Here is a 16,637-nt window from a genome sequence, read left to right on the forward strand (position 1 = left end):
TTATGTATTATATTGATTGTATGTAAATAATATTGCTATACTTGTCAATAGTTGTCATGCTTTCTAAATTTATTTTTCTCACTGCACCCACATTCGCGAATTTCTGTTTGGCCCTATGGCTGACTGGTAGAGAATGCCTCAAGGCAATTAGTCCGCCATTTGTACTTTTTTTTCCAATTGTGCAATAAAGTTTAAATAAATAAATAATAAATAATAAGGTACAGCGGGACATACCTTTACATTTGCCCCCCAGTCGAGATTTGTCCCGCTGTAGGTACCTTACCGAATTGTTTAAAAAATCACAATGTGTCATCAAATAGAAAATAGTGATATTATGTATCGTTCGTACACTGTGAAGTACTTCACTTTTTTAGTTCACTAGATGTATCTGTTTCAGTTCTCTCAGTACGTTAGGTACTTATTTGATCTTTCATTCGCGAACTTTCATGTCTAATTATATTGTCCAATGTTATAGACCGATTGACGTAACGAATATCATTAGATTATACACATTGAAATGTTGTACCGCTTCGAAATATTTGAGGAGGTACATCCACCACTACCATATATCTGATGGTGACGATGAGAAATAGTGATGGTCAGAGGGCGGCAACTTGCAAAGAATTCTTAGTCCGTTTTCACATTGTCCGATATCGGATGTAGGACCGATAACCCATAAATGTAAGCCGCCATCTTTAATTTTTGCCATCCTTCCGACATCCGATATCGGATCGGATAATGTGAAAACGCACTTACTATCGTAGACAAGATGGACCGAAGATCAGAAGTCGCAGGGAGATATATGAGGCCAGAGCATGGCCGGTTGCTGTGCAGAGTATTTCGTCTGATACAGGTAATATCAAATGCTTTCCTAATATCAAATGCTTCATCGGACTTATCTATAAAACTAAAATCGCATCATATTTGTTGCAAGGTTTGTGTTCAAGTTGTGTTTGTCACACGTCCATAAAGATCGAAGGTTTGATTTCGTCGCATCGCATCGGGTCGCGGGCCCGTCGCTCACGCAAGACATGGCGTAAGTCTTTAACCGCTTTGAATTTTTCATCGAGCCGTGCTCGTGTTGTCAGCGGTAATTTATGAAGTTATACGAAGACTTTTGTCTTATTTATCATTTTGTATTATTATATCGAACTACGGCAGTTAAAGGGTTAAGCGACAGACCTACACACCAAACCACCTAGAAACCACAGAAACTAACCGCTACCTAATATTTTAAGCCTCCGTCTCCGTATTAGGCACGCTAGTTTCGCACGTAATGTGTTATCAGTTATCAGAACAAACATACTTAACGATCTGGTAAGTGTTCGTTAGAAAACAACACTCAACGATGTTTACCTCTTATTTTAGAGTGTCATAAATGTCATAATAGAATTCATGGAAACGTACATTACGCATGATGGATCGTGTCATTCTCGAAGAGTCATGCATTAACTTGTATTGTCAATGTTAATCAAAGACTTATGTAACGTATAGACCGTTAAAGTCTAAGAAAAAAACGTACCTCAAAACCATACAGAAAAAGATACGGTGAGCTAGATGGCGATACACCTTTAGGGTACGCTCGGCTAGATGGCGCTAAAATTAATGTTTGACTTTAAACACATATCAAGCTAAGAATATGGGCCAAATCGTCAAAATGGAGGTTCAAAAGTTTTAAGCCCGTGTCGAGAGATGGCAGTCTATGCACTGTGATTACACATTTTACTTTGACAGTAACTCTCTATAATACTCGATCCTCTTTGATGTTAATATACACATACATACAATCACGTCTGTATCCCATGAAGGGGTAGGCAGAGCACATGAAACTACTCAAGTTTCAGTGCCACTCTTGGCAAATAAGGGGTTGAGAGAAAACGAAACTGTGACATTGCAGTGACAGGTTGCCAGCCTCTCGCCTACGCCACAATTTGACCCATATCCCACAGTCGCCTTCTACGACACCCACGGGAAGAAAGGGGGTGGTGAAATTCTTAACCCGTCACCACACGGTATAATGTTAATACCTATAATGTTAATAAAAGTTAGATTTGACAAATCTGCGCGGGCGTCATCGTGATTCTATACATCCGTACTAATATTATAAATGGGAAAGTGTTTGTCTGTTTGTTTGTCCGTCTTTCAGGAATCGGAGTGACGAATAGACGTGGAGATAGTTGAAGGGATGGAGAGTGACATAGGCTACTTTTTATCTCTTTCTAACCCTCCATTTGTCTAAAATGGGGGGTTGACGTTTGAATGGAGCATTCCGTAATTTTGTCAATCATGATCATGTGTCTTAGAAGAAGAATGGCGGTTTTGATACGACATTGGTAATGATCAAAGTCACTGCATGCGAAATTATGTTTTTTTTTTAAATATAAATATTGGATCTTTGACTCACTTTGTAGCCTTTTAGAGATAAAAATCTCTAAGGCGCCTAGGCACACACTGGGGAATACGGCAGGTGGTTTAGAGGTAGGTAACGACAACGACGTTAGCATTGTAAGCTAAGTAGACCTAGGTTCGATTGTAGACTCGGCCACTGGTTAAGCAGAAGTTAAATACCGACAAACATTTAAGTAGGCATTGTACAGTTAACCAATTGGAACCCTAGGCCGTACAACCATGTCAAAATGACAAGCAGTAAGAGATTTCTTACAATCTGATTTATAGCGTTACTATGACGTAGTCCTAAAGTGGCCTAGGGTTCCAATTGGTTGACTGTACCTATCAGTCCAGCGGTCCAAAATCCAAAGTCCAAAATGATTATTCCATCATGCCATAAAACTGAAGAAGCTACACGGATCTAGAGCGTATAAACACTAAAAACTTAACATAAAAATCTATTTGAGATACTTGTCTGGCGTCTACGCAAAACGATAATAGGTTATTTAAATAAATGATGAGAACTTTACAATTACGTAGGTCGACACCCGGATTTGCACATAAAATAAATTAAATCATGTATCTGTACTTTTAGTTCGGCTTTACACTACATACAATACAATATGATATAAATACAACAGATATTTCGACTCACTTCACTGTAAGTTTATAATGTAAGTTGTAAGTTTATAATGTAAGTATGTAAATTATTTAACGAAAATGAAAAACTTTATCAAATTGATTTGTTTAACAGTTCCATTAATTCAATAAAATGTATTTTCGGTCATTAATTTTTTAAATTACTGTTCTCGTAATGCTATCACCTTCCGGTAATTATGTTAGTACCCATAATTTTCTACATTTAAGTACCTACCCACATAGTTTTATAATCTTCATGTACCTACCTATGGGACGATTCGCGAAACTTGGCGAGAATAACTTGATGTTAATATAATAATTATAAAAATATAGACTATTGCCTGGCTCTCGTGAATCTACCCATGAAACTAGTATTTTTATATAGACTGCAATATTGTAAAAAATAAGGAAACTCCAAGTCTAGATTTAAGAAAAAATTGTAACAATATTTGTAAACGACTGTTTGTTTCTCAAATAAATAAAAAAGTTTTAGATCTTCGATATTTTGGCAATATTTTTTTATTTAGATATAGATAGAGACTGTATTGTAAAAGTAACGTCAATTAAACATACTTTACTAAAAATCACTTTTTCTTCGATATTTTTTTAGAAATATGTATAAATGTATGTGTAGTTTTGGATACTTGCCCGCCATACATTACAACCGAATTCATACAAATCAGTCATTGTAGGAACCAGATTCTGATTAAGCATCTGATGGTGACGGTTTAAACAGGTTTTGATAAGACCGCGACGCCAATGATCGTGCACGGTTGACGCCCATATCATCATCATTATCTTGCTCTTATCCCGGTCACTTGGGGTCGGCACAGCATGTCTTCCTCTTCCATACATTTCTATCACCCGTTATTTTATTTTTCATTTATTTATTTACAACAATGATACAATTACCATTACAGGTTCCGTAGCCGAATGGCATTTCTGCGACGCGAAACGAAAACGAAACGCCGCGAAAGGTAGTCTGGCTCTGTCGGGCCAATTTTTTTTTTTATTATTTCGATAAGATATATAATCTACGAAGCGATAGAGATATATAATCTACGAGCGTTCGTTTCGTGGTTTGTGCCATTCGGCTACGTACCCAGTTAGGTACTCAATACGATAATGTAGCAATTCTTAACTTATTTTTTTTTTTTTTTTAGTTTATCTTTCAGATCAATATAATAGCAGTTTATTTTAAACATAACATAAAAGATTAAACATAACATTAAAACTAAAGTTAAATCTAAAAATAAGTAAAAACTACATAACAAACTATACCTATATACATATAAAAATACTTACCTACCTACGTACAGTAATAGTAATATAGTAATTAACAGTAATAATTTTATTTTATAAAGGTGAAAGTACTAGTGCTTGACGCTGAACTAGTACATACCTATTTGACATGGGCACTTTATGTGTAAGTAGGTACACAGAGTCAACTTTCATCAACAATCCATAACAAATTAGTATTTTTATTTCTTATCGATGTTTTGTTTCTACTTTTCTAATTTATTTAAGCGAAAGTCTTTCTTGGCTAACGATTTTAGGAAGCATTGAACTGAGACAAATGATGTTACTACCGAAATTTATTAAACTGTTTATTCGTCATTTTGACGACCGGTCTGGCGTGGTCTAGTTGGCTTACCTAAGATGAATCCAATGGTTCTGGGTTCGAATCCCGGTAAGGGCTTTTATTTGTGTTAAAAGTACGGAGGTTTGTTTTTGAGTTTAATGGGTGTTTTCTAGTAAATAAATTATATATAAATATTAATATAAATAAATTAAATATATTTATTGCGTAGGTACACTAAAGATATGCTTTGAGATTTTTTTATCTTCGCAAAATGTAGCAATATTTATGTCTAGTCATAGAAAAATAGTCTGCCAGATAAAAATAATATTTTATTGCCTATGTACCCGGAAACTATGTACCTTTCACAAAAAGTGCGTTCGACACTAAAACATTCGATTTTATGAAGGCGGACCGATCGTAAATTATAGTTCAGGAGCCCAATGTAAGTTTACTTGGGTACCTCATTGGATATTACGACCGGTCTGGCTCAGTCGGTAGTGACCCTGCCTGCTACGCCGCGGTCCCGGGTTCGAATCCTGGTAAGGGCATTTATTTTTGTGATGAGCACAGATATTTGTTCCTGAGTCATGGATGTTTTCTATGTATATAAGTATACGTATTTATGTATTATATGTATCGTTGTCTGAGTACCCACAACACAAGCCTTCTTGAGCTTACCGTGGGCCTCAGTCAATCTGTGTAAGAATGTCCTATAATATTTATTATTTACATAACATAACATAACATACAATCACGCCTGTATCCCATGAAGGGGTAGGCAGAGCACATGAAACTACTCAAGTTTCAGTGCCACTCTTGGCAAATAAGGGGTTGAAAGAAAACGAAACTGTGACATTGCAGTGACAGGTTGCCAGCCTCTCGCCTACGCCACAATTTAACCCATATCCCACAGTCGACTTCTACGACGACTACGACACCCACGGGAAGAAAGGGGGTGGTGAAATTCTTAACCCGTCACCACACGGTCACTTATTATTTATTTATTTATTTATTTATTTATATGTCATATATTTTTAAACTTAATTTTGGATAAATAATTTGATCACGCAGACAGTTTTGTTAGGTTGTATATTAATTAAATTATTAAAAATGTGTTGAGAACCTGGGCTGGCCTACTGGTAAAAAATGCTAACTTTTGACTGACAGGAAACATGTTAAAATGTTAGTACAACAATATAAATTTTTCCTTGTCGTTCACGTACAGTCAACCAATTGGAACCCTAGGCCACTGTAGAACTATGGCATAGTGACGTTCTAAATCAGAATGTAAGAAATCTCTTACTGCTTGTCATTATGACATGGTTGTATAGTGGCCTAGGGTTCCAATTGGTTGACTGTACATTAATTACTTTATTATTTTATAAGTAATCAATGTATACCATTAGAACGATTTCAAATATTCGCTACAACTAAATCATACACTGCATCACTTTCATTTCACCACAAATTATTTCACTGTAAGTGTTTCAATATTTTTAAATATTAAAATATACAGGATAATATTAAAACTCAATATAATTTAAAACCAGGTATGTATCTACATAACAAGGAGGTAATAAAATGGCCTGCCTCCCAGTCTACAACAAACCCGTAAATAAATTTGGGTAGACGTAAATCAATTCATCAAAGATTGCCCGATATAACCGCGATAGATGTTATATGGGTTTTATCGGACAAATATTGATTCTGGGCCGGTCATTGCGGCCCGCCGGCAGTAACTTCATCAGTAATGAACAAATAGACGCACGTACCACAGGCTTGACAACTTTGATGGATAGAAATTATCTATACCTCTAGTATAGGTAGTTCAGTAAAATATGCAGGTCGAAAGACCAACAGAGATTCGGCTAAAAACATACATATTGTGGGTATGTGTCTATCAGCATCGAGCCGCATTTTGTGTAAGTATGAGAAATCGCTAAACATGTGTACCTAACGCACGCATGCTTTCAGTTTTCCGATGCGTAAGCGTCGATATATCGAATGCCGATAGATGTGACTTCATCCTATATTTCGCTCGAGACATGGACTAAGTACGTATTTATTTATCAGTAGGTACCTATTTTCCGAAACGAAATACTATCTCCTGTGCTACGATGACAGACTGACACACTGACACTACAGTAGTAGGGGGTAAGGGTAGTAGAGTTTCCTACTTAGTTTGCTTCAGCACATGCCGCGTCAAGTTTATGTTTCACAACTACAACTTTACTTAAAGAAATGTGTAAAAAAACCCCGCTTGATAAAGTTTGATACGAAGATAAAAGATTACCGTAATCACCTGTTGATATTGTCGGCAAACACGTGGTTTACCATGTTTGTATGTCGCCTCGCTTGACATAATGTTGAGATTATCGGCCCTTGACTTTGTTGGCTTGAAGTAGACGAGGAAAGTAAAAGTGACTTTACTTCAATGGTGATGACGGGTTAAGAATTGCACCTGTTTCCTCCCGTGGTTGTACAAATCGACTATTTTTTTTGTTTTTTTTTTTATGGGACCTAAGGCAAACGCCTCCTAAGGCAAACGAGCAGACAGGTCGCCTGATGGTAAGCGATCACTGCCGCCCATGGACACCCCGAAACACCAGAGGTGTTGAAGGTGCGTTGCCGGCCTTTAAGATGGGTGTACGCTCTTTTCTTGAAGATTTGAAGGTCGTATCGGTCCGGAAATACCGCAGGCGACAATTCATTCCACAGTTTAGCTGTGCGGGGCAGGAAGTTTCTGGAGAAACGCACAGACTATGCGTTATAGGTACTAAGGTGCAATTATGTTGTGGGCTAGCAACTTAAAGGTGTTCCCAAACCTATCCACGCGAAATCTGCTCTAGCCGACCACAAATCGCTCGTTAGTACGAGTACATAGCCCTTTCCAAACTAAGAAATCGATGTTTGCTAAGTAAAATTTTGGAATTAATGACATATGTTAAAATTGACGATTATATGTTAACAATTAGCAACCCCACGATCGTATCAGCGCGGGTGTAAAGCTGTAAAGGGCTACGAATGCTTAACGGCTCAGCCACGACATTGGTCTAAGCGCGACAGCGGCGAGCGGCGGCCATACATTGAAGCGAGACACAGCGATGGGACTTTTCATTCGCACGTATGACTGCCGCTCGCCGCTGCCGCGCTTAGAACAATGTCGTGGCTGGGCCGTAATGCGTCGTCGTCGCTGAACACATGCGTACGGATGTTCATACTAACGAGCGATTTTTGGCCGGGGAAAGCCGGTTTCCTCGTCGATAGGTTTAGGGAGACCCTAAATGCGTTTTCACATCATCCGATCCGATATCGGATGTCGGACCGATATCCCATAATTTACAGGCGCCATTTTGGGATTTTTTCCCGTAGAAATCCTTCCGACATCCGATATCGGATCGGATAATGTGAAAACGGAAAACGGACTAACACTGCTATGTCAGTGTCACACTTTTGTTTTCTTTCAACCCCTTCAATTACTAAGAGTGGCTTGAAAAACTTGAGAAGTTTCATATGCACTGCCTACCCCGTTCGGGAATACAGGCGTGAGTTTAATATACGCATGTTAACAAAGATAACAATAATATAAACAGAAATAGCACCTAGACGAGCCCATATAAAGCGATCTAATGCACTAGCAACAATACTCTTTCATATGGAGGCCAATTGGTAGTTTTATGATATAACACGCTATATAAGTAACGGCAGCGACATGACTGGTAATCAGACAATTCGCCACCCGTCGACAACCAGAAGTAAAACGTTATAGGGGTTATTGTATTCTAGTTTTATGAGCTGTATGTTGGTCTAGGCTTAGCAAAAGTTCACAGTGTCAGCAGTATTCTTCAAATGTTACACAATATTTTTTGCAGCTTCTTTCGCATACATAGGTAAATAACATAAGACTTGCCCGTTCGTCTCTTCTCCTAGTACGCCTCTGTTTTAGCTGTTGATGTCAACTTTAGCCAGTCTGCTCCGAAACCACGGGGACAATGGCGTCCTTGAAACGTCGGAGGTTAGTCTTAATTTGGGTTTAACTAACCCAACCAATATTTATTTTTTATTAGCCTATATGGAGTCCCACTGCTGGGCAAAGGCCTTAATAAATCAATATTTTGAAAAAAATCCCAACATACTTTAGTGGACCGATTTTCATGAAACATGGCTAAAACACTCCCGACTTATCCAGCTTTTAAACAAAAAAACCTAAATCTAAATCGGTTCATCCCTTCGGGAGCTACGATGCCACAGACACACACACAAACAGACAGACACGTCAAACTTATAATACCCCATCGTTTTTGCGTCGGGGGTTAAAAACATAGTTATGCGCGATTGCAAAAATAGTGAAAATTCAAACTCGATAACAGTAAGAGTTACACTATAGTTTCTCAGAGAAATGAATTGTTTTTGTCCTAGTGAATCTTCCTTTAAACAAAAATCAATAAGAACAGGTTGTATGTAGCTAAGTTAAAATAACACATAGCATTTCGCTATAAGTAGCGCCGGTTTTCGGTGTGAGCTATCAGCGGCGTCTTTGGTCGTTATCATTGAATTACAGCCTAATCCGTCAGTCACGTCACGCCGGTCGCCGACTAATCGGATTGGAGGACGTTGTCGAAAATACCTTGTTTGGTATTAAGTTATCAAATAAAATATGAATATCATAGAACACACTTCAGGAACAACGCGGTGGTTCAAGCTTGGAGAAAATAAATTTTCGCGTCGCTTATTTATGTAATCACTGGGAGTTTAGAATACTTTTTACTTACAATTTACCAAAGACATATTGTAACTGCGTATAGACGGATAAAGTCTAAGAAAAAAACGCACCTCCAAGCCCTGGAGAAACAGGTACGGTGACCTGTAGCTGTTGACGTCAAGGTTGTCAAGATGGCGAACCTTTGGACAACGCTCGGCTAGATGGCGCTAATATTAATATTTGAAATTTTAACACATATAAGCGAAGCATAAACATGTAAGCGAAGCGCACAGGGAGGCCAGGGCTAGATTCCAGGACTGGGTTTCGTGTGGTAAGCCGAATGGTGGGTCCGTTTTTGAAGCAATGACTCATAGTCGTAAAATCTTTAAGTCTAAGCTCAGATGGGTCCAAAATCATCAAGACCAAATAAAAATGGACTTACTTGCCGCACATCACAAGAAAAATGATTTTCGAAATTTTTGGAAAATGACAAAAAAGTTGGAAACTAGGCCTGGACTTTCTGTAAGCGTAGACGGAGTTTCAGACCCTAAGGGCATTGCGAATGTATTTAAGGATCATTTCAGCGTTCCACCCGCTGCATCAACCGGGGCCCGGCGGCAGCGGCTGCGCGATTTTGGGGTATCGGAGGGGAGTGACTTTCAAGTCCATTTCACTGCAGATGACGTAAGAAAAATAATAAAAGATATGAAAAGGGGAAAGTCGCCCGGTCACGATCACTTAAGTGTCGAGCATCTGCTGTTTGCTGGACCTCACCTGCCCCGCATACTGGCAATGTTCTTTAACCTTTGTATATGTCACTCGTACTTGCCATCTGATTTGACCAAAACCATTGTAGTGCCTATTGTCAAAAATAAAACGGGTGATATATCCAATAAGGCTAACTATAGGCCTATATCGTTAGCGACAATAGTGGCTAGGGTGCTCGACGGCTTGCTCAATGTACAATTGGACAAATGTGTAATGTTACATGATGCTCAGTTCGGCTTTCGACCTGGTTTATCCACCGAAAGTGCCATCATCTGTCTAAAGCAAGCCGTTGAGTACTACACACGAAGAAAGACACCTGTATATGCGTGTTTCCTCGATCTATCCAAAGCCTTCGATCTTGTTAACTATGATTTATTGTGGAAGAAGCTTGACGAAGTGCATTTTCCTATGGAACTTACGCGCATATTCAGGTGTTGGTATGGTGGCCAGCGAAATTGTATTCGCTGGGGTAGTGAGTTGTCGGACGAGTATGGTCTGGAGTGCGGGGTGCGGCAGGGGGGGCTAACCTCACCTAAGCTTTTTAATTTGTATATCGATGCCCTGATTGGTGAGCTCAGCAGTACACGTGTCGGTTGTCATATTGATCGGGTTTGTTTCAATAACATTAGCTATGCCGATGACATGGTACTGTTGAGCCCATCGATTGGCGGTCTGAGATTGCTTATTGAGAGGTGTGAGGTATATGCCCGTGCGCATAACCTTAAATATAATGTGACCAAAAGCGAATTTATGGTGTTCAAAGCGGGAAGCAAGTGCCCATCACACATCCCACCCATTCGTTTGAATGGCATGCAGCTGAAAAGGGTTTCATCATTTAAATACCTTGGGCACTTGGTAACCGACGATTTCCGTGATGACGCGGACATTGAGAGGGAGAGGAGAGCGTTGGCCGTCAGGGCCAACATGATAGCTCGCAGGTTTAGCAGGTGTACAGCGCAAGTGAAAATCACATTATTTCGAGCTTTCTGTACATCGCTGTACACCTGCAGCCTGTGGACTCGGTACACGCAAAGGACGTTTAACGCCATGCGCGTACAATATAACGACGCGTTCAGGGTGTTGTTGCGGCTGCCGCGGCATTGCAGCGCGTCCGGCATGTTCGCGGACGCGCATGTGGACGGGTTTCATGCGACGCTGCGTAAGCGCTGCGCCGCGACGCTGCGCAGGGTGCGCGATAGCCGCCACAGCCTCCTGAGCGTAGTTGCTGAGAGATGGGACAGTGGCCTCATCAAGCACTGGTCCTCTCTCCACTTATCTCTAGTACCTAAGTTAGTTATTTAAGATTATTTTTAAGTTAACCATAGTTTTTATGTTTTAGGTTAAGTTATACTAACAAAATATGGACCTTGTTTGTCTGAAATAAATGCATTTTATTTTTTTTATTTTTTTTTTTTTTATTTTTATATCAAGCTGACAATATGGGCCAAATTGTCAAAACTGAGGTTCAAAAGTTTTAAGCTTGTGTCGAGAGATGGCAGTCTATGCACTATGATTACATACTTTACTTTGACAGTAACTCTCTATAATACTCGATCCTCTTTGATTTTACTAATGTTACTTATATAATTGATATAATTTACGTATCAATGTATTCTAGAGTTACCCGGAGCATCGTCCCTAGGAAACTTACGTATACGTTACGTTACGTACTTACGTATTTACGTTTTATTTGTATTGATATAATTTACGTATCAATGTATTCTAGAGTTACCCGGAGCATTGTCCCTAGGGAACTTGCCGCGTTTCCCCGCTGTAGATACTCAGCTAGACTCAGCCGTTGTTCAAGAAAATTGCCCGCGCGCAGGTCACCAGACACCCAGAAGTTTAGTGGAAACATAAACTGCTTAGTGTCTGATGACCATGGTCCAAACTTTTCATAAGCAAGTGCCTTATTTAGTTGCCTTGTTGTTAAATAAAAAAAAAACAAGAAGCGGCCCGCCGAGTTTCTTGCCGGTCCCATAGTGGATACCCTCCTTTAACTGAGGGGGGACTGAAATCTTCTCGAGGCTGAGCGTAGGGCTTTGGGCATTTGGGGTCGGCGCAGCATGTCTTTTTCTTTCCGTACCTATATATTGCCCCCGTCATTTCATCATTCATTTTACAGCAAGTAGGCAGGTATATTCATGAAAACTTATACTTAGTATCTTTAACCCTATAGTTTTGTTTGGTTGTCATCAGCGTTACTAAAGTCCTCAGAGAATACTAGAGAGCGGACACGCCACCGGCACAGTATAATAAAGAGTACTATCGTACAGTATGACCACTCCCGCTCCCTGCTGAAAGCGCCGCCCATCCCCTCGGTTACCTCACAGTTACCGCCTGTCAAAAACGCGAACAGTCAACCTGTCATATCTCACTCATACAAGGATAGTACGCGTTCACCTACACGAGATTAGAATGTGTGATCGCCAGTGTCCGAAATGGCCGCCGGTGTTCGTGTCGCAATTGTTAGCTCATTGAGCGTAACTGTATAGTTATTGTTGTGTGGGTGCGTGATGACACGACTTGCTGGTCGTTCGCATGTACACAGACATGGAAATGATGCGAGCGTGTTGCGCAATTGAAGAACTAGCGACAGGCGTAAATTCAATACATCTGTGCAATATTTGTGTTAATATCTTATTTTCACAGGAGATTGTTCGACATAATTTTACAAGTTTTCTCATGTCGAATAAGGGCCAAGGAATGTGTCGCGTGCTAATTAGGAGTCATTTTCGTCGGCCTTGGAAATGATTAATGACTCGTTCATAGGAAAAACAGATATTGTTGTGTTACTTATACGTACAGAACAATACCTATATACATAGATATAAATATGTATTTAAGGTACCTATAGTTTAACAGTGCGTGTATTTTAGTAGTAAGTAAGTAAAGAATTAAGAACGAGATTTTATTATAACCGAAAGTTTTACATATTTAGAATTTGCATTACATTTTACATACTTAGGTATATGTACAGCCGAGTTCATAAATATGTGTGCATTTCTTCACCTTAACTCGTTGCAATAAGGTGAAAAAATATACACATATTTATGAACTCGACTGTATAGTTTTTTGGAAAAAATTAGGACGCAGATAAATACATTTTTAACTTCTGATTAGCAGAAACGTCTGCAATCGATGCCACTATATCTGTCTATTAAATTGGTTTCTATCTTTATCTTTTCAATATTATATTATTTTAACCTATTAATAACTTAATGTTAATTAGTAATTTTCTTGTGGACATTTATTTTACCTATATATATATTTTTTTTAATGTATCTTTCAATGAATTATTATTCTTTAAATTCTGTTATGTAATTGTATTTTTTCTTCCTCCTCACTATTTTGACAAATGAATTATTGAATGTTATGTTTCTCTAAATATTATGTTTTGTTATTGCATGCATGTGAATATTATGTTTTGATTTTGTGTGCCTAGATTTAAGATTCAAACACAATGTAATATTGTTAATGAATAAATAACTATGAACTATGAACTACCCACTAGGCTTAGAATAAATTAAAAAAACTGGCCAAGAGCGTGTCGGGCCACGCTCAGTGTAGGGTTCCGTAGTTTTCGTATTTTTCTCAAAAACTACTGAACCTATCAAGTTCAAAACAATTTTCCTAGAAAGTCTTTGTAAAGTTCTACTTTTGTGATTTTTTTTCATATTTTTTAAAAATAAGGTTCAAAAGTTAGAGGGGGGGGGGGGACACACTTTTTTTCCTTTAGGGGCGATTATTTCCGAAAATATTAATATTATCAAAAAACGATTTTAGTAAACCCTTATCCATTTTTAAATACCTATCCAACAATATATCACACGTTGAGGTTGGAATGAAAAAAAAAAACAGTCCCCACTTTACATGTAGGGGGGGGTACCCTAACAAAACATTTTTTTTTTTTTATTTTACTACTTTGTCGGCGTGATTGATATACATATTGATACCAAATTTCAGCTTTCTAGTGCTAACGGTCACTGAGATTATCCGCGGACGGACGGACGGGCGGACGAACGGACGGACGGACAGACAGACATGGCGAAACTATAAGGGTTCCTAGTTGACTACGGAACCCTAAAAATTAAGTGGAAAATGTCTGCCTTGGGTGAGTCTTGCACTCAAGGCCTTAGGTGAGACTTGGACTCACGGCCTCGGTCACGGTCACTTTTAAATTTATTCTAAGGAGATAAATACAGCCAACTAGACTCCAGAGAGACTAATGTAACTCTATGTTTTCTAGAATAAATTTCTTGAAATACACACTGTTTATCTTCTGGATTTTGACACAAAGTTTGACAGTTTGAAAAACCGGCCAAGAGCGTGTCGGGCCACGCTCAGTGTAGGGTTCCGTAGTTTTCCGTATTTTTCTCAAAAACTACTGAACCTATTAAGTTCAAAACAATTTTCCTAGAAAGTCTTTATAAAGTTCTACTTATGTGATTTTTTTCATATTTTTTAAACATATGGTTCAAAAGTTAGAGGGGGGGTGGGGACACTTTTTTTTCCTTTAGGAGTGATTATTTCCGAAAATATTAATATTATCAAAAAACGATTTTAGTAAACCCTTATTCATTTTTAAATACCTATCCAACAATATATCACACGTTGGGGTTGGAATGAAAAAAAAATCAGTCCCCACTTTACATTTAGGGGGCCCGGGGGCGGTACCCTAACAAACATTTTTTTCCACTTTTTATTTTACCACTTTGTCGGCGTGATTGATATAGGTACATATTGGTACCAAATTTCAGCTTTCTAGTGCTAACGGTTACGTTACTGAGATTATCCGCGGACGGACGGACGGAGGGACGGACGGACGGACAGACATGGCGAAAGTATAAGGGTTCCTAGTTAACTACAGAACCCTATAGAATAGAATAGAATAGAATAATTTATTTAATTATAAAAACCCAATATAAATTTGTATTACATCAAACTTATAAGTATTTTATACAACCCTAAAAACATGTCTATGGTTTATTTTATTTCTCTGGGTTGTTATGTTGGTAGCAATGTACAGTCACCGGCATAAAGAAGTGATGATTTCTGCACCTACCTTGTCATAGGTATTAACGTCTTCATACGAAATTGTAAAACGATTAAAAGCGACAAGGTACAGAAATCATCACTTCTTTATGCCGGTGACTGTATCTAGGTACAGTCACCGGCATTCTCTCTAGTCTCTGCGTGTACGCATAAATTCGTTTTTGAGGAATAAACTAAAGACTTTGTAAATGACAAATGAAAGTACGGGAGTAGAACTCCCTTCGGTCGTGTTATAATCTATCGCCACTCGTTTCCAACTTCCTCTTATCGGCACTTTTATAGTATTGTATTGTATTGTATTGTATTGTATTGTATTGTATTGTATTTATTGTCTACATGTAGTAGTGTATTTACTATAGTATTTAGGTACAACACAGATCTATGTAGTTCGGAAAAATATCATTCATAATCGGTACAGTCTGCAGTAATAAGTAGTAGATAGACACCGTGGTCACCGTGGTAGATAGACAGACATTTAATAAAAAGATCGCTTAAAAGTTTGAAAAGTAAGCCAACCTAAAAGAGCTCAAAGTTGGATTAAAGTTTTATTTTATTATATTATTCATACTTACTTAATAAAACTAAAAACAGCACAGCAAACATTTGTAATCTCCAAACGGCACACATTTTCACTAAATAATCCTTAAATCACTATTAAACAGTCAATTATTTATCATTGTCACTAAACACTATCTCCCTAAATCTAAACATCACGGAAACATTTCAAATACAAAAACATTTTATCCACTATTACACGGATTACACCGATTGTTTACGTAAAGTATAGACAGGTGACATAACTCTCGGTAGCGTCTGCTCGCGATGAACCGACAAGACGTACTGCCGATGCAAAAGGAACGCTGAAATCTGAAGAATTTTCATACGATACGGATATACATTTTCGCACTACTATCTATCGAATTTGAACTTTTAAAACAAAAGCACATGATTGAGTGATTGTTGATTTTTTCTTCTGTAAACTTTTTGAAAGATTCCGGCCAGGGCGTATGAAGAATTTTCATTGCCTATATCCGATCCCATTTATCCGATTAAAAAAAAATATATCTGCTATGAACTTGAACCTATAAACATGTTCAATGTTATGTTCAAACTAAAACTGTATTTTTTTTATTTGTATTGTATGTTTCTGAAAGTCAACGCAAACCAAAGGATTATGAACTCTGAATACATTGCACTCTATTTTTTTTTGGACAGTCTTGTAAAACGAATCGAATTAAACCAGATTAAAGGTCTGGGAAGTGAGTTTTGTATCTCCACATGGAAAGGATTAAAATATTTTCTATAATTCGATAATAAATGCTGATATAGTAACCTCGTTTCGCGTTGTTTTTAACAGTTTGCATTTTAGCAGATAGGTTTGTTGGGCTCAGAATTTATTTAAATGATTTGTGCAAAGTTTTTTTGATGTGTGAATATAGTAGCATAATCTATTATAAATATTCTTTGACAGACGTCATTATCTATTTTTGTAGATAGAAAAAC

At 38.1% G+C, this 16,637-nt stretch overlaps 1 protein-coding gene across 1 annotated transcript in view; it reads right to left on the reverse strand.

Moving 5' to 3' along the window:
- Positions 1-15,994, reverse strand: part of LOC125230347 (lutropin-choriogonadotropic hormone receptor) — a 48,169-nt gene extending 32,175 nt beyond the window's left edge. Inside the window, exon 1 of the mRNA XM_048135481.1 lies at positions 15,707-15,994. Coding sequence (XP_047991438.1) covers positions 15,707-15,761 — 55 coding nt within the window. The 5' untranslated portion in view covers positions 15,762-15,994. The remainder of the gene's footprint in view (positions 1-15,706) is intronic.
- Positions 15,995-16,637: the final 643 nt, after the last annotated feature.

This window comes from Leguminivora glycinivorella, chromosome 10 (assembly GCF_023078275.1).
Source record: "Leguminivora glycinivorella isolate SPB_JAAS2020 chromosome 10, LegGlyc_1.1, whole genome shotgun sequence".
Lineage (NCBI taxonomy): Eukaryota > Metazoa > Arthropoda > Insecta > Lepidoptera > Tortricidae > Leguminivora > Leguminivora glycinivorella.